This window comes from Carya illinoinensis, chromosome 8 (assembly GCF_018687715.1).
Source record: "Carya illinoinensis cultivar Pawnee chromosome 8, C.illinoinensisPawnee_v1, whole genome shotgun sequence".
In the NCBI taxonomy this organism is placed as follows: Eukaryota; Viridiplantae; Streptophyta; class Magnoliopsida; order Fagales; family Juglandaceae; genus Carya; species Carya illinoinensis.
In genome coordinates this window covers 12044183-12068214 of record NC_056759.1, presented here as the reverse complement: position 1 = coordinate 12068214, position 24032 = coordinate 12044183, and the positions used below count along the sequence as shown (strand labels likewise).

Below are 24032 nucleotides of genomic sequence, written 5' to 3'. Positions count from 1 at the left end.
TATATACAATATTTCAAAATTATCTAATAATTATTAATAAATGTCAGTGTGTATATAATAGGTGTGTAACGCACACGGCCAGTTGATGACTATTGACGCATTAGATTCGATATATGGATATGTACGACCATGCCACGTCGTTCAAATAAAAAGTACGTGGCTTTTGCCCAATCAGATCCAACAGGATTAGATATTACTAAAAAGGGAAATTTACTTGCAGTGAATCACGGAATCCAGCCAAAAGCTCTAGAAAAGCAAAACCCGAAACCCGTTTTCTGAGCACATAGCATAGGAACCTTCCTATGCCCTTTCCCCCACCCCTGTAAGTGATAAAACCACCTAAGCTCTCTTCCCCAAACTCCCATACCTCTCTCTCTCTCTGTCTCTCTCCATGGAGGATGCCCCAAGCTATGTTCTCAACGGGAAGATTATGCTATGCTCAGTGATCACTCTCTTCCTTGTGGTACTCATTATGGTCTGCTTTCACAGCTACTCTCGATGCTGCTTTGACACTGACGACAGCAGCCACCGCCGTCGCACCCGCGCCAGCTCTTCTCGCCATCCATCATATTTTCCCTTTACTACCAACGCCAACACTTCTTCTCAGGCCCTCGACCCCTCCATCCTCAAAGCACTCCCGACTTTCACCTACTCCTCCAAAGCCCACGACTCTCCGCTGGACTGCGCCGTGTGCTTATCCGAGTTCGAGGAGGAAGACAAAGGCCGAGTCTTGCCCAAATGTCAACATACTTTTCACGTCGAGTGTATCGATAAGTGGTTCCAGTCTGTCTCTAATTGCCCACTCTGCAGAGCCCCGGTTCAGGCCGATATTTCTATGTTGAAGCCAGACATTTCGGCCGAAACAGAGAACTCACCCGCCATTCCAGCAACAGAACCCGTTCAGGCAGAAAGGTGTTGGCCGGATTTTTCACAGCCGCCGAATCCGGGGCCATCGGATTTCCATGGGAAGCCATTCGACCTAGTGGGTGTGGTCGTGGAGGTGCCTAGGTAGTGAGGGTCGGATGAGATAGGCTCGGGCTCACCGGAGGGATACGGGTTCAATGATTCGGGTAATCGGGTTCTATCTTTGAAGAGGATTTGGAGCATATGATGGAATATGATCTGATGATGCGCATGAATCGGAATTTGAACCCCGAGTCAACAAGAAGTGGGAACTTGTTTCGTGTTAGCATAGGCTCTGTATCAGAACACGTGGAGGTTGATTTTGCATCCGTGGCAAATGTACGCACAGTTTGATCTGGGTTTCTAGTTTGGGCTTTTCCTCACTCTTGTGGGATCATGAATTGTAATTAGTTTGTATATCCTTATTTTGAAGTAATAAAAGAGGTAAAGTTTTGGAGTTTAACTCCACCAAGATTATGTTATCTTTTTTGTTTAATAAAAAGGGAAGGTGAAATGGCAGATATAATCATCACGGGTGATGCTTATATATATATATATATATATATATATATGTGTGTATATGTATGTATGTATATGTATATGTATATGTATATGTATATGTATGTATGTATATGTATATGTACGTATACTAGAGCTAGGGCTATAAACAAGTAAATTTATTCAATAAGCTACCACTTGAAGTCGATCCGATTAAATAGTAAACACAAAGTTATGATCAATTATTATATAATATGATTCGCTCGGCTTTTATTAATACATATGAGAGTTTTTGCACGGTATGTGCTTGATGAAATAATTATGAAAAACAGAGAGTTAAAGAAACTTGAAAAATTAAGTAGTAATTTTTCTGTATTCTGAAGGCTTTAGAATGGTGTATATTTATACACTTCTGATTTATGTAAGAGGAAGAAAGAATACAAAGAATTCCTTTATATGAACCAATGGTAGTGAGACACATCAACATTCAGTTATAACAGAAATATTCTCTGCTGCAGGTGTAGTGCTGTGTGACGTTCTAGAATCTTCCTCCTTTGTAGTGCTGCTGTCTGGCAGTGTTGAGATTTTAAGTGTAGAGGAATTATTTGCCTCAATAGCCCCCCTCGAGGCAAGCGTCATTGGGGAAATATTGAGGCTTGATCGCATAAGGGAATATCGAGCAGTGGAAAGTGGCTTTGTAAAAATATCAGCAAGTTGATCCTTGCTGGAAACAAAGGATACCCGAAGGGCCTTGGCAGCAACTCGTTCTCGGACAAAGTGGTAGTCTAAAGCCACATGCTTAGTGCGAGAGTGTAGGACAGGGTTAACAGCTAAATAGGTTGCACCAAGGTTATCACACCACAAGGTGGGTGGGTCGGCTAGAAAATTTTTTAGCTCACTAAGCAGGGACTGAATCCAAAGTATCTCATAGGTTGTATTAGCAACAGCTTTGTATTCAGCTTCAGTCGAGGAACAAGCAATAGTGGGTTGCTTTTTGGAACCCCAGGAGACTAAGTTAGAACCAAAATACACACAGTAACCTCCAGTGGATTTGCGATCATCAGGGCATCCAGCCCAGTTAGCATTAGAGAAAGTAGATAAAGTGAATGAAGACTTGTGAGAGAAATGCAGACCAAAATTAGATGTGAAACGAAGATAACGCAAAATGCGTTTGACTGCCTACCAATGAGGAAGGCGAGGACAGTGCATATATTGACATACTCTGTTGATTGTAAAAGAAATATCAAGACGTGTAAATGAGAGATACTGAAGACTCCCAACAGTGCTGCGATACAGTTGAGGATCCTCAAAGGATGGTTCGTCAGTTGCCGTGAGCTTAACAGAGGATGACATGGGGGTGGAAACATGCTTAGATTCATGCATGTTCACTTTTTTCAAGAGATCATGAATGTATTTAGATTGGGTCATGCACAATCCATTAGAGGACCGAGAAATTTCGATTCCTAAGAAATAGTGTAAGTCACCCAAATCTTTGATTGGAAAGGAATTTTTCAGAGCATAAATGAATTGAGAAATAAGAATGGGACTAGAGCCTGTTACGATAATGTCGTCTACGTATATTAAAACAAAGACCGAGTCAACATTGTTTGAGAAAATAAACAGGGATGTATCGGATCTAGATGCAATAAATTCTAAGGACATAAGTTTGCTACTGAGCTTAGAAAACCAAGCCCTAAGGGCTTGTTTGAGACCATACAAGGATTTACGCAACTTACAGAGATGCTAAGGACAATCCAGATTTGTAAAGCCTGGCAGTTGTTGCATATAAACAACCTCTTCCAAGTCCCCATGAAGGAAAGCATTCTGAACGTCCAACTGATGTAACGGCCACTAAGAGGAAACATCAATGGAGAGAATGAGATGGATCGTTACAAGTTTCACAACTAGGCTGTATGTCTCAGAAAAGTCGACGCCAACGTGTTGGTGAAAGCCCTTGGCCACAAGCCGGGCCTTGCGGTGTTCAAGGGTACCGTCGGCGCGTCTTTTAGTCTTCAAGACCCACTTTGAACCAAGAACATTCAGAGCAGGAGAAAAAGAGACTAAATCCCAGGTTCGGTTAGAGAGGAGAGCTTGGAATTCAAGGGCCATCGCCTCACGCCACTTAGGGTGCTTGGAGGCCTCGGTGAAGGAGGAGGGTTCCTTTGGAACATTTGAAGAGATGGTATCGGTGTGATGAAGGGAAGGTTTTGGGGTAGGCCATGCGATAGTTCCGTCGGTCAATTTGAGAGGGCAGTGGATATTATTCCAGGATCGTGTGGTTATGGGATGGTGAGGCTGTGGGAGAGAAGAAGAAGGTGTTAAGGACGCAGGGGAAGGCGGCTCGGGGAGAGTGGTGTGGGAAGAAAAATCCCTAGAGGAGAGAGGACGACTGTGTGTTCCAGAGTCTGTCGAAGGAATGGAAGGCCGGGTTGGGAAAGTGGGTGGATCGGTAGTAGGTGAAGTGGGCTGAGCTTGAGTGGGCTGAGCTTGAGTAGGATAAGTGGACAGAGTTTGAGAAGTAGAAATGGGCTGATCGTGAGTCGTGTGTAAAGACTGGTGGAGAGTTGGTCCAGAGGAAAGTGGAACAAATGAAGGGGGCGGGAATGGCAGAGTCATGGGTGGGCTGCGAGTGGGAGAATTAGATTGAGGCTCGGAAGAAGTAGAGCCAAAGGGAAAGCTGGTCTCATGAAATTGTACGTCCTGAGAAATGTAAATTCGGTCGGTGGGTACATGAAGTATAGCTTTTATGATTTGGGCTGTAACCCATAAAGACACAAGGTTTGGATCGTAAATCCATTTTATGGTTGTTAAAGGGCCAGAAATTGGGCCAACAGAGGCACCCAAATGTCTTTAAAAATTTGTAATCAGGTAATTTTTTAAAAGGAACTTGAAAGGGTGATCTGTTATGAAGAATGAGTGTAGGGAGTCGATTGATTAAATAGACTGCCGTGAGAAAAGATTCAGCCCAAAAGCATTGAGGGACTGAGGCGTGGGCTAGCAAGGAGAGCCCAGTCTCAACAATTTGGCGATGACGCCGTTCGATTGTGCCATTTTGGGCATGAGAGTAGGGGTAGGAGACGCGATGAATTATTCCATGAGTTTGGCATAATTTTTTTAAAGGCTGAAACTCCCCACCCCCATCGGTTTGTATTTATCAAATATTGGAAGAAAAATAATTTGTAACATGTGCGAGAAAAGCCGTGAAGAAGATGATCACATTGGACTTAGATTGCAGAGGAAAACACCAAAGATACTTAGAATAATCATCGACAATACTGAGATAAAATTTACATCCAAAGGAGGATGGCACAGGCGCTGGCCCCCATACGTCCAAAAATAAAAGATTAAAAGATGCAGTAGATTGGGAAGGAGAGCGTGGATGGGGAAGGAGAGCGTGGATGCGGAAGTGCATGGGTTTTAGCTTGAGGGCAAGCGAGGCATGGTGGAGAGACATTGGTGGACGTTGTAACAGGGAGCCGAAACTGATTTATTGTAAAAGCTGTAGTGCATGCTGACGGGTGACCAAGGCGAGTGTGCCAGATTGCAGGTGTGGTTCGCTCAATAAGACAGAGTTGAGGAGAGGTGGAGTTGGATGGAGAAGGAGCCATAACACTAGAAGGCAGCGTATAGAGACCATCTTCAACGTGGCCTTGGAAGAGTACCACCTGAGTTTCAAATCCTTCACAAAAAAGGTATGAGCATGAAATTCAAAATAAACTGGATTATCAATGCAAAACTGACGTATAGAAAGAAGATTACGACTTATAGAAGGAACATGACAAATTTTATGGAGAAAAAAATTGTGAGAGGTAGAGGAAAAGTGAGCAAAACCAGTATGATGGATGGGGAGGGAGGAACCGTCTCCAACGCTGAACTGATTAGTGCCCTGATAACCTACAACATTGAAATGAAGGTTAGATAGGTCAGGTGTAAAGTGATTCATGGCAGCCGTATCGGGGAACCAAGAGTTGGAAGGAAGTGCTGGGTTCATGGCCGTGAGATTGGCAGAGAAAGAAGAGGGTGGTGGGGCTTGGTAGGAATGATTAAAATGAAAATAACAGGTGAGGATAGTGTGGCCAGGCTTGTTGCACAATTGACACACAGGGTGAGAATTCGGTGGACTAGGAGAAGAGTTTCCACCAGTAGGAAAGCTACGGCCACGGTGACCACGAGAGTTGGAGCCGCGTCCTCAGTGGTGAAAGGAAGTGGATGTATGAGTGTTCGGTGTGGTTATATTGTTTGCAGTAAGGGAGGTGGGTGAGAGAAGAGCATTGGTCTGGTGTGAAATATGGGACTCATGGTTCAGAAGATAACTATAAATTTGAGAGGTGGACAAAGGATCGGGCAAAGTAGTAAGGGAGGTCACAAGGGACTCATAATCAGAACCTAAACCAGCCAATAGGTAGATAGTGAACTTAGATGTGGGTAATGGATGGCCAACGGCACTAAGTGTAGCAGCAAGAGTGGTAACTTTGTGAAAATACTCAGTTATAGTAGCAGAGGCCTTTTTCAAGGTGGTGAGCTAGAGCTTGGTTTGCATTAATTGAGCAGAAGATTGAGCTGCAAATAAATTCTCCAAAGTGGTCCAAATCGCAGAAGAGGTTGCGCAGGAGAGCACTTGTGCAAGAACCGTATCAGATAAAGAAGCATTAATTGTGGAAACGATGAGTTGGTCCTGTAATACCAATTTTGTGTACTCAGGATTTACAGCATTGTTAACCATGGGAGGCGGCATAGGGATGGTGCCGTTCACATAGCCAAGAAGCTGATGACCTTGAAGGAATGGCACAATCTGAGCCTTCCAGAGGAGGTAGTTGTCTAAGGTAAGTTTAATTGTAATGAAGTGAGATGAGGAACTAATTATAGTTGGGTTAGTTGAAGAAGAGATTGGATTGATTGGGGGAGGGGTTGTATTGATGAGAGGAGGGTTGGGAGTTATGGGAGGAGGAAGGGGAATTACGAGAGGAGGATTTTTCTGTGGGTTTTCTTTATCATCCATTGTAGTATAGGGGACGTTGGTCCTGGGTGCTCTATGATACAATATTGGAGTTTTTGCACAGTATGTGCTTGATGAAATAACTATGAAAAACATAGAGTTAAAGAAACTTGAAAAATTAAGTTGTAATTCTTCTGTAGGTCTCAAGGCTTTACAATGGTGTATATTTATACACTTCTGATTTATGTAAGAGAAAGAAAGAATACAAAGAATTCCTTTACATGAACCAATGGTAGTGATCATACACATCAACATTCAGTTACAACATAAATATTCTCTACTGCAGGTGTAGTGCTGTGTGACATTCCAGAATCTTCCTCCTTTGTAGTGTTGCTGTCTGGCAGTGTTGAGATTTTAAGTGTAGAGGAATTATTTGCCTCAATAATACAATCAATATTCATATACATCTAGATAACATATTATATAAAAATGTTTTCAAAAAATTAAAAAATTCATTTCTTAAAATTTGTAAAAAAAAAGAAAAAAAGACTACGAAATATAATATTAATAATCTCTTTTATCAAAATTAAATCATTCAGAAATAAATTCGAACTCGCTCAATAATGAATGAATTATTCGTCATCATAAAATATAACTTAATGATAAACTCAAACTTGCATGACTTCATTAATTCAAATAAATTAAAATAAATAAATTTGTATTCAAATAAAAATGGAATAAAGAAATTTTAATCATTCACTAGTACTATTTTAATTAATTTAAAAAAGAAAAAGAAAAAAGAAAAAGGTGTACGTAGGCCATAAAAAATGGCTTCATGCTGTTATTGCATCGAAGTATCAAACCCCACGAGGCTCTCACCTAATAAAGAGTCAATGAAGACATCCATAACACAGTACTCTAGGTTCTCTGTTAGCCAATGCCTTTTTTCTTGCCAGGAATGATTCGGTCTCTTTACCATTAATGTGTTTTTTGTTTTTACTTTTCGTTTTCTTTGCATAATTTTGTCTGGCCTGCAGACGGATGAAGAGCCTGGCATAAAGTAGCTAGGTTACCATCCTCAACTTCATATCATGTACAACCCATCCAAGTTGAATAAAATGGAAACAAAATAAAAAAATAGTAATATTTTAACTAATAGAAAATCCTTGTGCAAAAACTGTATATATAACATTACTGACATTCATATAATATTTTTGTAGAAGTTAAGAATAGGGTCGAGAAATTCTAAGCTGTTAATTAGGTTGAAATCGAGCTACATGTGTGTAACGCATGTTGGGTGTGTATTGTGTAATGCGTGTATTTTCAAACAACATACTATATTTATCCCCAAAAATTCAGGAACAGAATACAGTTGATGCCACTTTAGTAACGAACAGACCGCGTACGTAACATTATTAGTCAAAACAAAGCTCGATCGGCTCTCCATTTTTTTCTGCGCCAAAGCTCAGAATCTCCATTCAAATCATATCAACCCTTTGGCCTTTCCCATATAATCCCCATAATCAAGTTCTCTTCCCACCACCATTAATGCGACTTAACCCTAATTAATATCATTTGCAACCAAAAAAACAGTACTACGTACGTACGCAGCAAATTAGAGAAGAAGTCGTCATGAAAGCCATTGCAGCTTTTTTCTTGCTCTGCGCCCTAATCTTTGCCTTCGGGCCGGACCAAATTGCTGCGGACATGGATCTATCGGCCAACACCACCGATCTCATAGAACGTGCCTGCAACCGCTCAATTCACAAGGATTTTTGTGTCAATACCCTAAAATCACACTCGAAAAGCAAAGATGCCGACCTGAGCGGCTTAGCTTCCATTGCAGTCACGCTCGCTTACCAAAACGCCACCAACATATTGGATGAACTACATTCGTTGGGCAACAATGACACGAGCGCAGAGCCTTCCATCCAGCAGGGCGTAGAAGAATGCAAGGATTATTACTTGGATGCAGCCGAGCAGCTCGAGAACTCCCTTTCTGCTCTCTCGCAGAAGGCCTACCACGACATGAACACTTGGCTTAAGGTAGCGGTGACTGATGCCGATTCATGCGAGGCTGCATTCCAGGGACAGAAGTCTAAGATGTCACACAAGAATAGGCTTTTTCGCATGTTAGCCAACAATGCCCTGACCGTCGTGAAAGTCTTGGTTGAGAATCAGTGAGTAATAATATTATTGCATGCATGTGGTGTCTTAATTTGGAGTTTGGACCTAATTAAATTACTCAATCTTAAATTTCTGTAGCATTATAATTTCTATACATAGCTGAGATAATGTGTCAAAATTCTGATTGATTATAAAGCCATTTGGAGATCTTATTTATGTGCATTTACGTACGGCTAACATATGGAGAGGTGAGTAATCTTCTAAGGATCAAGAGAAATGCTTGAGAGGTTTCCCCAGCAGGATATTATTATGGTTTGAAGTTGTAACGGGAATTTTATGTCCTTTTTCTTTTTCTTTTTTTTTTTGTAACTCAGTGGCTCGATCAATGTCTCCTGTCCTTTATGCCAAAAAAAAAAAAAAAAAAAAAAAAAAAGAAAGAAAGAAAGAGAGGATAATATACGAATTTCGTCAATTTTCTTGCATTATTTTTCTATTTATGGCCTCTTGTGCAGACAGATGCGTCCAATCAGGAACTGGACAATCCATTATTTCAGCCAAGTTCATGGCTGGGTAGCTGAATTTGATTTCAACCCGTTGATAGCATGTCGTTACAGAAAGCTAATAATTATAATAACAATATTATTATTATTATTTTCTTCTTTAGCAATTTGAGTTAATCTCGTGCACCTGTTATAGATTAATTTTAAACTACTAATTGAATATCAAAGATAAGACAGATTTAGGTTTACAAAGAAAATTATTAAAAAAAAAAAGAAATTGATGTGATTTGATGTAAAAAGAAGATATTTATAATACGGGGTACTACCATATAAAGTCGCCACTACTTGTAATTAAATGATTTTTTTAATAATATTTTTGTGTATATACTTGGTATTTCTCTAGAGATTACTGAATTGTTGCAAATGCCACAAGTTATGAATAAAAATATATCAATCACACTGGAGATTATTATAAAGGTACGTACGACCAATCAAGCCTAAAAGATGTTTAACAAAATGCGATTAATTAGGCTTCTTGTGTTTGAAACTGTCGTCCTAATAACCGAGTATACTGTCTTAATTAATTAATGAAAAAATCTATTAATCATCATTTATTCATATATTTCAACTAGTACAGTACATTTGGCCCGACCCGAGAACATAATTGCATTCTTCTAACACGACCCGTAATTAGCTACTTTAGAACGGAAGCTTCTGAAATTTCTCCCATTACCCGATTACCCAAACCCGAACTTATTTCGGGTGGAATCAGGTATTCCGACCTTTTTAAAATATATATATATATGTATGTATGTATACATTTTCCTCTGCCTTTACAAGTGGATAAGTGATCTTTAGGCATACATAATCATCATCACAAACCATGAAAAGATTAAAAAATTTGTGTACAAACCCAACAGCATCACCTATTTATCAATTCAACAAAATCAACTCTACAATATCTAAAGCCTTTTCAGTTTTCCTTATAAAAAGAGTATCAAGAAGTAATTGCTAACAAGAGACAAATACGTGAGAAAACACAAAAACAGTTTCAATTTCCAGGAAATTCAAGAACTGTCCATGTCTTTGTTATGGAGAACTGATCATACAAAGACTACTCTATGAAAGTTGGGGCATTCCTTTCTGTAGAAGGATTTCTCACCCGTGAAAGAGAATAGATCATTTAGATTCGAAGTTCTACACTAAGTTTGGTAAATGAGTAAACACATATTTGTATATTATATCAAAGATATATAAGCATAAGAGGCGAGAGACAAGGTGGAAGAGTCTTTGCAAAACATTTTATCTACCATAACACCTCACATAACTGAGAGGCTACATTCAACCCAAAAGGAACTTCACAAACTGACATTAGTCACCGTAATAAATGACATCTCACAAGTGACATGCTTGTGGAGCTTAAGGAGATTGTGGGAAATAGGTAATTAATTATGAGCCAAATGGAAGAATAGTACTTCTAGTCTTGATGAAGTTCCTTTGTAAAAGACTGCAACAAAATCTTATAAAGAACCAGCCACCAATAAGTTAACATCAAAATGAAACAATACTAATCATCCATAAGATGGCCTTCTCCAAACCATTCTTTCCCATGATTGCCTAAGCCAATGGGGCATAAATAAAAAACAAAAGAAAAAGCTGAAATACCTCGTATTCTTCAACTGTCCATATTCATCTCTACATGCATGAAGAAAAAACATTATGTTAAAATATAATTATTAAAAAACCCACATGAAAATATATGATATTTCAAAATACGTCTTACCATTTTCCAGCTTATAGCTTTTGGAATCTTCCATTAAGTCTTGGGAGTCATAATTAATGGAAAGAGTTTTCAACCAATTTTGAATGCGAAGAAGAACTTCAACTATATTTGGGGACAAGGAACTTCAAAATGAATCTAACACATGACCCCTAACACTGAATGCCAACTTAAAAGCAACAGTAGAGATGGGAATAGCCAACACATCTCGTGCTATATTGGCAAGAACTGGATATTTTCTTGAGTTCAACCTCCACCACATTAGAATATCAAAATCGGGTGTCAATCCTTTAAGGCCTCCCATGAAATAATGATCCAATTCTGATTTGGACTCTACAAGACCTTTTGATGCTTGATATTGGTGATACCTACTAAAGAGATCATCCTTATCAACATAGGAAGTGTTGTTTTGGGTCTCACTAGCACTTGATTGGCCCCTTCTTGAATATTGATTATACAACCGGTCAATGATTCCCCTTAGTCATGCAACAAGCTTGGATGCTCGCTCAGGGCTAAGAAAGTCAATAAACCAAAACTCCAAAACTTTCAATTTGGAGCATGGGTCAAGCATAGTTGCAATGAACAAGATTTTGTTCACCTTCTTAAAATCATCCCAATATTTATTATATTTCAATAGCATCCTCTCTGAAATAGTTGCCAACTTTTTATCAACGCTTGAGAAAATCTGTTTGGACACCTATATAGTTTTAGCAACTTCTTTAATGAATAAATTTGAAGTTGCATAAGTTGATCTTGAAATCGGGAACTCCGATCGGAGTGTGATTGGCCCAAGGCCCAAGTCCTAATTCTTGGGCCCACTTTCTAAGGCCCAGTCCCAATTCTGAATTGCACAGCCCACTACAAAAGGCCCAAGGCCCTTATCAGTTTTGGGCATCTGAAATACTGTAAAAAAAAAAAAATACCAACACCCTATATGGGCTTCAAATTTTCAAAAAATGCTATAAAAAACAATTAAAAAACTTAAATACAAATTACAATGATTAAATTACATATATTACAAAACTAAATGGTAGTAACTGCAGTGTTGCACAATGACAATATAAATTAAAATCAAGAAACCCTCTTGAAGCCACTACCAGTCATCCTCATAAGCTTTTATCTATAAAATAATATATCCAAAAATAGATTAAAAATATAGTATGAAATGGTCAACAATATTTTCTCCAAATCATTCCTCTGATTTGGATCAAATGATTTAAATATACTAATATAGTACCTGGATCGCATCACTACAGCACATGAACACAACTACTCATCCATGTAAGACTCTCATTCATCCACAGTTATGCTAGGGTTCACAACTAGGTTTACAAAATCATAAAAATTAGAAGTTAAATAATTAAAACATTAAAAATATTTAAATTATCATTTAAAAGCATATAAAATATTTAACTTAGCCAGTTCTATGTGCAAACGAGGGCCTCCTTAGTTGTCGGTGCCAATGAACTCCGATAAGCATCCAACACGCAACCTTCGGCACTAGACGCCGACTTAGAAAAAACCTAATAATAGGAATGGCTAGCACATCTCAAGGTATTCGAGAAAGAATAGGAAACTTGGTGAAATTGACCTTCCACCAAGTTAATAAATGAAATGTATCGCTCTTGACATCTTCCATAAAATAACACTCAACTTCGGACCTACACTGCATAATATTCCTTGATGCATGGATTTGATGATACTACCGCATCAGTGCTAATGAACTCTGTATGTCTGTCATCTAAGGAAGATGTCGAGTTGATCGGGTGTGAGAAGTTACCATTTATGGCTAAAGGCTTACCACTATTGTTGTAGTAGTTATATAAGTCATCAACATCATTTCTCAACTCTCTAATAGACTCTTCAACCTTCTCTTCACCTAGGACATCCTTAATCCAAAATTCTATAATTTTCAACTTATATCAAGGGTTAAGGATCGTATCCACAAATAATTACCTATTTATCTTCTCAATACTCCCCAAATATTTATCATATTTGGATTCCATCATTGTAGCAATAGCAAATAACAATTCGATGGTGTCAGCATAACTCAATTGCAAGTGGTCATGAAGCCCTGAGAGCTCGTCGAAGTACAAGTTCGCAGTAGTATATTTGGATCCAGATATCCGCATAGTTATATCACAAAATAACTTCAAAAAATCAACAAAATACTTCAAATTGGCCCAATCAATTGTGTCCGGCACACCGAGCCCCCTTCTCCCCCCTACTGACTTGAGCAAAGCATATCTCAGGGCCCCCATCCTCGACCTCCATCCGCTTGAACTTCTACGCCACATCCAATATCATGTATGTCAAGTTCTATCGAATACGAATGTCCAAGCACAACATATTAGAACATGGGATCTGAAAATGTTTGGCTGTTACCTTAAACTTGCCAAACCCTTGGAGGAAAGCCCTCACATATCTCACAAGGTTGCGGACTTTAGTAATAGAATCATCAACCTCCTTCAACCCCTCAGTGAATGACCAAGGCCACTGTATCCTCCCATCTAAAACTAAAGTGGGAGTGGTGTAGGAGATCATAAGAAAGAAGTGCAGAAAGGACCAACAGGCCAAGGAAGGAAGGAAGGAAGCCCGAGGCAAAGGGCAGTTAAGTGAGGATCCCCACACAGTCGCCCCCACAAGCGACATTAGGAAGGACCCCCGTTTTGTGAAATCAGAACCATTGCATGAAGGTTTGCTAGTAGGGGTGCAACCTTGTCTGGCTAGAAGGCGCACACTAGACAAGCACAATATCGAGAAGTGTAGCACCCTACTAAATATAGGAAATGCGAGTTGGCCCCTGTCATCTCCTTTGGAAAAGACAATGAGGAGGGTGTCCTCTATCCAAATGATGACACCCTGGTGGTGACTATTCTATACACCAACTTTGCCACTAGGAGGATCCTCATCGACAATGGCAACTCTGCAGATATCCTCTTCTGAGAAACCTTTACCCAGATAGGGATAGATATAGCCCGACTCCAACCAGCTCCCATGTTGCTGAAGGGTTTCTCTTGGGACATGGTCCAGCCAGTCGGCAGCATGATCACAATGTCTGTCTTATCGGGTAGAACCCCTTGTACAACTTTCGTAGTGGTCGACTTCTTGTTGGTAAAAGCTTCCTCATCGTACAATGCCAAGCTTAGCATACCTACCCTTAACAACCATAGGGTGATGACATCGACCTACCAATTAAAGATGAAGTTCCAAATCCCTTAGGGAGTAGGCAAAATTCGGGAATAGTAGGTCCTGGCACGGGAGTGTTACTTGTAGGAACTGAAATAAAGGGATGGCGGGGTGCATGTAGTCCATAACTCGGACGATGACCATAGTCTCCTGCCCTCGCTTGAACACACCACAATAGATGGAGAGACCTGAGATGAATAGGCACTCAGGAAAGTGAAGTCAAATGAGCCATTAGAGTTAATCCCCTTGAACCCAAGTTGCTCGAAAGCTACAACCTAAATTAGCAATGGGATGACACTTGAAATGAGCACATCATGCAACAGCTCCTCATAGAACACCAGGATTTCTTCACCAGGAATCATAAGGACATTCTTAGAATCGACCCAGAGATCATGCAATACCACCTGTGTGTGGACCCAAAATCCAAGGGAGTAAGGTAGAAACATCGAAACTTTAGCACTCAGAAGAGTACCGCAATCGCTGCAGAAGTTGAATGATTACTTGTGGTAGGTTTCATATGGAGGGCACATTATCCAGACTAATTGTCCAATGTGGTGTTGGTAAAGAAGCAAAATGGTAAGTGGAGAATGTGTGTTGACTTCATTGACTTGAATAAGGCTTGCCTAAAGGACAGCTTCCCTTCACCCCTTTATCAATCTGATCATCAACTCCACGATGGGTCATTGCATGCTTAGTTTTATGGATGCCTACTCCGAGTATAATCAAATCCGCATGAACCTTGACAATGAGGAGAAGAGTTCGTTCATCACCAATTGAGGATTGTACTGCTACTTTGCCATGCCGTTCAGATTAAAAAACTCAAAGGCCATCTATTAGCAGCTGGTCAATTACATGTTCAAGAATTAGGTTAGGAGAAACATGGAGGTCTACGTGGATGATTTTTTGGTCAAAATCAGAGCTCCCGAGCAACACCTCGGCTACCTCCGTGAAGCCTTTATAGTGTTGTGGTAGTACTAGATGAAATTGAACCCCACAAAGTGTGCCTTTGGTGCAGATTCAGGCAAATTCTTGGGGTTTCATTGTTTAAGAAGAGAGGATAGAAGCTAACCTAGTGAAAGTGGAAGCCATACTCCACATTGCTCTTTCTCGAAGCATCAACAAAGTGCAAAAACTCGTAGGATGGATAGCGCCCTTAACATGTTCATGTCGAGGTCCACCGACAAGTGTCTACCTTTTTTTAAGGTATTGTAGAAAGTGTGAGCGTGGGATGACGACTGCGACCAAGCATTCGAGACTCTAAAAAAATAACTCACCAGCCCTCCATTGCTCAGCCAACTCAAATGTAGAGAAACTTTGGCACTATACCTATCAGTCTACCTGCAAGCTGCATCCTCGGCCTTGGTATGATGCCAAGGGGGAATCTAACAGCCCATGTACTACACTAGCTAGGCTTACTAAAGAGTAGAGAGTAGATACTCATGCATAGAGAAGCTCGCCTTTACCTTAGTGGTGACCACCAGATGACTCTGCCCGTACTTCCAAGCTCTCATCTAGACCCCCTGAAAAAGATCGTACAAAGACCAGATGCCTTAGGTCACCTTACTAACTGGGCTATAGAATTGAGCGAGTTCAACATAGAGTACACACCTTGAAATTCAATTAAGGGGCAAGTATTGGAAGCTTTTGTTGCAGAATTCACTAGCTTCCTAGAAAAGGTCGAACATGCACCTTCCATAAAACCCTGGCAGGTCTTTGTTGACTACTCGTCCTGTTAGGCTGGAGAGGGAGTGGAAGTGCATATTGTTATAGATGTAGGCGAGGAGCATGATTTCACTATTAATTTAGTATTTAAAACCACAAACCATGAGGCAGAATATAATGTACTGTTCTTTGGTCATGTGATTGCCAAGTCTATGTGTGCCAAAGAAGTAAAGGTGTGAGCTAATTCTCAGGTAGTGGTCAATCAAGTATGAGGAGAGTTTGCCACGAAGAGAGAAAAATTGAAGAAGTATCTAACACTGATAAAATGTGACACCTAGCTTTTACGTGTATTTTTATTGAATGAGTATTTTAATTTAATTAAAATATTGGTTCTTTTGTTTTAAATTTATCAAATTTTAGTTGGATTTATTTAGTTGTGAAATTTATTTTGAGGTGCTTTATTAATATTAATTATTGTTTTGTATTTAAATTGCTCTTTAATTTAATTTAGTTTATTTTTAGATTAAATTTTGTTGTTAGTTTTTATCAATTACTTACTTTATTTTATCTAGATATTGTGTTTAGATTATTTTATTACTTTTAAAATTGTTTTCGTTTAATCAGTTTCTTGACCTAAGATGTGAGGATTGAACCTCATTTTTTCCCCATATTTTCTTTTTCTCTTTTTCTTTTTTTCCTCTTTCTTTTTTTCCTTCTTTCTTTCTTTTTCCCATTTTCTACCTCGGTCTCTCACTCCCCCACGTGACACACACACACACTCTCTCTCTCTCTTCTCCCTCCCGTTCGTTTTCTTTGCCCTGCTGTAGCGCCGCCATCGGCCAGCCGTGCATCTCACCACCCCCACCGATCGACTCTCTTTCGGCCGGTGATCACTTCCCTCTATTTTCAGACCACATAGTGCCGCCGTTAACCGCCGTGGGCTCCTCCAAGTATTACGGTTTTTCTTCCATTTCGCCTCCATCATTCCACCTCTGGCCACCACTTCATCACCAACCTCTTGCCGACCTAACCCACCCATTTTTAGTTCCGATCCGTCGCTGAAGCAACCTCCACGAGCTCAACTCCGTTTTGGCATTTTTTCACTTCCACTGCCGTTTTCACCACCACCCACAGCCAACCCTCAATTCCACTAGCTTCATAAACACCTCTAAGCCATTCTTTATCCATCCCAAGTCTTGGTTCATCCACATTCAAAAGTGGGTATTTTACAACCCATGACCACAGTGCTTTTACATTGTTACATTGCTTTTTCGACACCTTTTGCAGCCCTTTGATCATTCAAAAAGTATTATATAGCATTGTAAGTATTTTCAAACTTCTTTTTAGATTTAAATATATTATTACTTTTATAATAATTTGTGACAGGTTGGTTATGCCGGACCGAGTCTGAGGAGACGGGGGTCAGATGGATTTGAGAATGGAGTTATTTATGTTTGGATGAGTTGGGTTGTTGCTTATGTTTGTGTCATGTCATTTGCATTGCATGGTGCATGCATATACATGTATTGGAAATTGAAAACTGGGTTTTCATGACTTAATTAGATTTTTGGGTGCGTGTGTATCACGACCCCAAGTCGAGATTGAGCATTATCTTGGTGGAGCTCCTCTGGTACTCAGGAGTGGATAATACTGAGTGACATCTCCTGAGTTATTGTTGGGTGACAATCGGCCCAGACGATATGGTAACGCTTTCGGCCGATTCCGTGGTCCCTTGGCTAGCTGGGATTAAGATGATGCCTGGTTATGGTATGCGCTGGATGTAGAGCTGGGTATCGCTCATATATATGTCACATGCGTGGTTGTTACCTACGGTATGACATATGAGTTAGAGTGTGCGGATGATTTCAAGGGGAGATCATAGTGCATACAATAAAATTTGGATTTTGGTTTTGATATTGGTTATTAGGTCATTTTCTGGGAAAGTGACGAGATTTGTTTTAAAGGATATTTGTGGGCCATTTTCGGGCCATTTTCTGGGAAAGTGGTGGATTCATCGTTTTGGGCCATTATTTGAGATAATTGCGAGGAAATGTTTTAAATGAATGTTTAAGGATTATTTTGGAAAGTGTGGATTTTTGGACCTTATGCATTTGGCATTATGTTCACGTATATTGTTGAGTTTTCATATTTTTTTTATCTTGTAGGTATTTGGATTATTACTTACCTACGGTATTGTCTTTGGTACCGTAGATTTTGATGCAGATGAAGAGGAGGAGCCGGAGCCTGAGGAGGCTACTCTGCCAGAGTACTGATTTGGAGTTGTATTGTTGGAAATAATTTTACTTGCCTTTATATTATGTATTTTTGGATTTGAGACAATGTTGAAACTTGTAGTATTTTGATACGCTTGTGTTTAAGCAAGTTTGATTTTAAATCTTTATTTAAACAAAATTCTGGTAATTAGTTGAAAGACTTTTTATTACCGTTGTGTTATTTTTATGTATATGTGTTGCATATACACACACTCGACACTTGGCGATGGGATATGTGACCCGTGTTGTCATCATCCCGATGTCTCAATTTCCACATGTCCGTACGTGGGAGTTGGAGGCGTCACATAAAAGGCAAACACACTGAATTTAGATACTTTCAGATCCAACAAGTGCAAAGAGCTGAGAATTAAAAGGTGGATAAGTTAGAGCGAGCAGCATCCGGGCAAGAAGATTCTCCTCTACCAAAACAAATGGTTATCAGGACTATCGATATACCATGGGAATTGAAGTTTTAGAAGTTAAGCCAAGAGCTCCAGAATGGGTGTTGAATATTATCAAGTACATAGATGCAAACGCGCTACCCGACAACAAATGGGAAGCTAGAAAGACCAGGAATAGGGTAGCTTATTACACCCTACTCAAGGGAATCCTATATGAAAGCGATTAGTCCACACCTCTCCTAAGGTGCGTCTTGTTTGAAAAGGCCCAATACATGCTAGTAAAAGTACATGAGGGAATCTGCGGCGACCAGTTAGGGGGAAAGGTGTTGGCAAGTAAAGTGATGAGAGCAAGATATTACTGGCCTCGCACCCTCTAGCATGTCGAGGAATACATGTGGAAGTATAGAAAATGTCAGGAATACTCCAAAGTGCCTCATTGCCCACTGGAGGAACTGACGTTATTCACCTCACCATGATCTTTTGCTCAGTGGGGAATTGACCTAGTGGGCCGCCTCCCCTTAGGCAAAGGAGGAGTAAGATTTGGAGTGGTGACGTTGACTACTTCACTTAGTGGTAGAGGCCAAGGCGTTGGCAACAATCACGGTAAGCAACATCACCCGTTTCTTGTGGAAGATTGTCATATGCAGATTTGCCATCCCCCGTGTCATCATATAAGATAATGGAAGGCAATTTGACTTTGACCACCATCGAGACTGGTGTTGGGACTTGGGGATCAAATTCCGATACTCGTATCCATGACAACCTCAACCCAACGAGCATGTGATCAATAAGACAATGATGGGAATAGTAAAAAAGAAACTCAATGACAGAAAAGGGTGCTTGGGCAAAGGAACTTCTCAGAGTTTCAAATTCTTAGTTAACTTTTTCTATCGCTCAAGCACAAACCCATTTCAAAGAGAATAACAGTGATTCCATGGATGCCACAAACTCCCACTACCTTCTCATTTGAAATCCATTACTAGCACTTCAAATCCATTTGTGAAGCATTGTATCAAGCTGCGCCACAACACTTCTTATCGCCACTCCCACGGTTCAATTCCCATTGTGGGCACTACCCCGGTAAGTTCTCATGCTATTCCCTCTCACTTTGATCTCAATTTATCTGGGTTCTACGTTGCAATCAATTAAGTAGCGCAAAGTTCAAATGAGTATAAAGCATTCTTCTTCCTCCGCTTTTGGTTTCTGAGAATATATGGGACTATGAAAGCAAATTGATGCTTTTAATTTTTGGAGTCTGTTGTCTTGGCTTCCAAGAACTAGAAAAATCCAAGTGAATTATGCCAAGGACTTTGGAGTTGTCAATAACTAGCCATTTCTCAAATGAATTCTTGTTTTCCCATTTTCTAGATACTTAGAAGAGTAGCAAAATTGAAATAGGATTCATGATAGACGGAAAAAAAAGGATAGAAAACTGAATCTCAATATAGGTATTTTGTTGTTTGGTTTCCAAAAATTCATGATGGTGACACTATATATAGTTTGGGTCTGATGTAATGAAAATTCTAATAATAAATTTACATGCAAAAGTATTATTCTTTATGAGTGATAGAGTCATATCATGTTTATCCTTTTTAGGGAAATATACAAGTTTCAAGAGTCCTTGCAAGGGAAAACTACACATGGAAATGGATTATTTACTTCTACTTGATAAACGCGAGGTTCCTAAAGGGATAGATGCTTTCCCTGGACGTATTGTGTGTGTAAGCGCTGCAATGATGAAAAAGCTTTCCGGAATGAAGTCAACTGAATCTATTGATGCGATTGCCCTGATGTCAATTCCAACCAAGCTCTGCAACCTAGAAATTGATCAAGACAAGGCAGACTGTCAAAGATAGTTTACCATACCTACATTGAATTCTAGTCATTGATGGAATCTAGGTGATTTTTCACACTTTTTTAGAGAAGTTCTCATTATTTAGAACTTCTTAGTCAGCTTTTCCCCTCATGAGGTAGCCTTGCATTTTTGTGCAAAAAATAGATGATCATCCCTTATCTATTTGGTTTTTGAAGACTGCTAAAATAAGAGGGTGATTTTGAAGGGCTTCAACTCAGTGGAGATTTTCTAAGTTTGAAAGCTATATTATTAGAGATTATAGAATAAAATAGACAATAAAGAAGATTTATGTCCCAGATTTTCTTTTTCTTTTAAATATAGTCATATGAAGCCAAGAGTTTATAAGGCCTCAAGGCTGCAACGTAGTATCTTGATAAATAATTTGTCATCTGCGTTTAAAAGAAACCTAAATATATAAGGCACGTAAGTGTTAGACCAATATCTGTCAAATTTAGAAAATATTCAAACTTTTCATTCAAAGAATCTACTTTTTACACTGAGAGTCATTACATAAATATATAGTTACACTAGGCTAGACTTTGTATGGAAACTATGCGTGTAAGGAAATGATATGCTAACTACAAAAATATGGGAAAATTACAAGAATCAAGGAATTGCTGATTTTGTGCTCTTAATATGGAAAGATTCTATCAATATGCCCCTTAAGTTAGAGCATGGAAATTCATAATATCCAACTTGCGGAGAAAATGATGGAAAAGGTCCCGTCCTAAAGCTTTCGTGAAGATCGGCAACTTGCTCATGAGAGGAAGAATGAACAACTGTGAGGAGACCTGATCGGATTTTATTATGTACGAGGTGACAATCAATCTTAATATGTTTGGTGCATTCAAAAAACACAGGATTGTGAGCAATGTGTAGAGAAAATTGATTGTCACAATGTAAGCTGAAAGGCTTAGGATGAGAAATACCAAGATCAGTGAGGAGCTGTTTTAACCAGGTGAGTTCGCAAGTGGTGATGACCATGGCGTGATATTCAGCTTCAGCAAAAGAACATGCTACTGTTGTCTGTTTCTTTGTATGTCTGAAAATAGGGCTCGGGCCTAGCTAAATGAAGTATCTTGTGGTGGAGCAACGAGTGGTGGGACAGCTGGCCTAATCTGAATCAATGTAAGTAATAATATGTAAATTGCTGGAGGAAGAGAAAAAAATGCTTTACCTTGGATTGCTTTTGATATAACGAAGAACACGAGTGACGGCTTGCATGTGAGGGACTCGAGGAGCATGCATAAACTTACTGAGGATGTTCACTGTAAAAACAATATTAGGACGAGTTATAGTCAAGTAGATGAGACGTCCAATGAGTCGTCGGTAGGCACAAAGGTTAGGAAGAAGAGTTCCATCATGATTGGTGAGTTTCAAATTTTGTTCTATGGGAAAGTGAACGGTCCAGGCACCAAGTTGTCCACTATTAGATAGAATATCACAAGCATATTTTTGTTAATTGAGAAAAATGCCTTTAGGTGAACAAGCAACTTCAAGACCAATAAAATATTTAAGAGGGCTGAGATATTTGATTTTGAATTGTGTAGAGAGAGCATCTTTGAAGATCTTAATATGGGAGAGATCATTTCCAGCAACCAGAATATCATCAACGTAGACGAGAACAATAGTAATACTTGTGGAAGTGACCAAGGTGAATCAAGGATGATCTACCTAAGATTGAGAAAAACCTACATCAAGAAGCACAGTGGTTAGTTTAAAAAAAAAAAAAAAAACTAGTTGTAGGAGGCTTGTTTAAGGTCGTAGAGGGATTTGTGGAGATGATAGACACGAGTCTCCCCTTTGGGACAATAATCGGGAGGTGGTGTCATGTAAACTTTCTTATCAAGATCACCATGTAAGAATGCATTGTTAATGTCAAGTTGATGGATGATTCATTGTTGAGTAGGAGAATCAACCAATAAACACCGAACTGTAATCATTTTGGCAATAGGAGCAAAAGTCTAATGGTAGTTAAGGCCTTCAACTTGAGAATAGCCTTTTACGATTAGTCGTGCTTTGTATCTTTCGACGGAACCATCTGCCTTAAGTTTGGTTTTAAATACCATTTGTACTCAATGGGTTTCTTACTAGGAGGTAGTGGCTCAAGGGTCTAGGTGGAATTAGCCTTAAGGACACTGGTTTTAGCAGACATAGCTTCACGCTAGTGGGAATGGCAAAGGGCAACGGGATAGCAGGAAGGTTCAACAGAAGTAGTGAGAGTAGTTAGAAAAGTAAGGTGAGAAGGTGAGAAACAAGAATAAGAAAGAAAAGTAGATAAGGGATGAGTAGTACCTGAAGTCTGTGCAGCAGGTGAGGATGCTATGGGCTCTGTGTGTAGGGTCGAACAAACATAATCTTAAAGATATACTGGTCGAGTAGTGGTGCGATAAGGACGAAGAGAAGTGGGAGGGGGAGGTGGGTCAGGGGTATTAATGGAAGGAGTGTGAGAAGTGGATGGTAGGATAGGCTCAAGGACAGGGAGAAGTACGATAGGTGCAAATGTATGTGTAAGATCAAGAATGTCTTGAAATGGAAATTTCTGTTTATGGAAGGTGACAACACGTGAATAGAATGTGATTTGAGTGTCGAGATTATAAAGCTTGTATGCTTTATGATTGCTAGGGTAGCCAAGAAAGACACATTTAGAGGCGAGAGGAGAAAATTTGCCATGGGAGGTATGGAGGGTTTGAGCATAGCAAACACAGTTGAACACACGAAGATGATCATAGGTGGGTTGGATATTGAAGAGAATTTCAAAGGGGGATTTATTGTCAAGAATACAACTTGGGGTGTGGTTGATAAGATAGGCAACAGTGAGGGCATATTCACCACAAAATTTCAAAGGTAAGCGAGCTTAAAAATGGAGACTAGACTAATATTTAGGAGATGTCGATGTTTACGTTCTGCGATGCCATTTTTTCCATTATCAGTTCTAATTATTTTAATCATAGTGTTAAACTGATTTTGGATAAGTGCAAAAAAATGCATGAGATGAGTATAAGTTTCAGATTTATAATGCATGAGATAGATCCAAGTAGTGTGTGAAAATCATCAACTATTGTAAGAAAATAATAAGCACCACAAAGTGAAGAAGTATGATATCCACCCCACATATTGCAAAAAATATGATTAAAAGTAAAAGTAATTTTATTAACTTGAGAAGAAAATGGTAAACTGATGTACTTAGAATGAGCACAAACATCACAATCAGAAAGAACTCAAGGATTATTGAAAAGATTAGGAATATTTTAGTGGGAATGATGACCTAGGTGTTGGTGCCATGAGACTTTATTAGTAGTATTTTGTGCAAAGAGTGCCATAATGGGCTTGGGTCGTGTAATACCCTAGTCTTACTACGTGAGTCTTTACGTCATTTTATTTTAATCCTTAAGTTAAATATTTTTATGTAAAGATTTTATTAATTTATTAATTCAATTTATTTTATTTTAAGATGTGTGTGTGTTTTTATTTTATGTGATTTATTAAAATGAGATGAGAGCATATTTTTTTTTATATCCTTAATATACTATTTTTTAAGTCCTTCACTTTGAATTAATTATGAATTGGCCCCTTTGAACTTACACCCTTGGATTGAGGTAGGTGTAAGATTTATCTTCTTAGGCTTAATCTAGGACATCCAACATGCGCCTTATGAAGATAAGCATTGAACACTTTTCATTTCTTAGCGAGCTTCCATTGGTTAAAGGGCCAAAAGACTTGTAAGTCTTCTCACTTCTTCAAGCCATCGTACAACATTATTCCTCTCCTTCTTCCTTCACTTTCTAGTTCAAGACAAAAACCAAGACTTCTATCCATCACCTAAACCGTGTGAGCTCCCAAAAGAAATAAAGAAAGTTAAATCTTTCCAAACCGTGCACTATATCTACTTCCTTACCACTTTGAGG

The 24032-nt window shown here is 39.3% G+C and overlaps 2 protein-coding genes across 2 annotated transcripts; both read left to right on the top strand.

The window, feature by feature from the left end:
* The first annotated feature begins 250 nt into the window (after positions 1 to 250).
* LOC122318078 (RING-H2 finger protein ATL5-like) lies at positions 251 to 1375 on the top strand. The gene has a single exon (XM_043135212.1). It carries the CDS (start codon positions 392 to 394, stop codon positions 1010 to 1012), a length of 621 nt encoding a protein of 206 aa, XP_042991146.1. The 5' UTR covers positions 251 to 391; the 3' UTR covers positions 1013 to 1375.
* A 6488-nt stretch (positions 1376 to 7863) lies between these two features.
* LOC122274308 (putative invertase inhibitor) lies at positions 7864 to 8676 on the top strand. The gene has a single exon (XM_043083349.1). The coding sequence runs from the start codon at positions 7970 to 7972 to the stop codon at positions 8519 to 8521; it is 552 nt and encodes a 183-aa protein (XP_042939283.1). The 5' UTR covers positions 7864 to 7969; the 3' UTR covers positions 8522 to 8676.
* Positions 8677 to 24032: the final 15356 nt, after the last annotated feature.

Bases quoted from the DNA above. Each gene is read 5' to 3' on its own strand.
- LOC122318078 (XM_043135212.1), top strand. From the start codon at position 392: ATGGAGGATGCCCCAAGCTATGTTCTCAACGGGAAGATTATGCTATGC.
- LOC122274308 (XM_043083349.1), top strand. From the start codon at position 7,970: ATGAAAGCCATTGCAGCTTTTTTCTTGCTCTGCGCCCTAATCTTTGCC.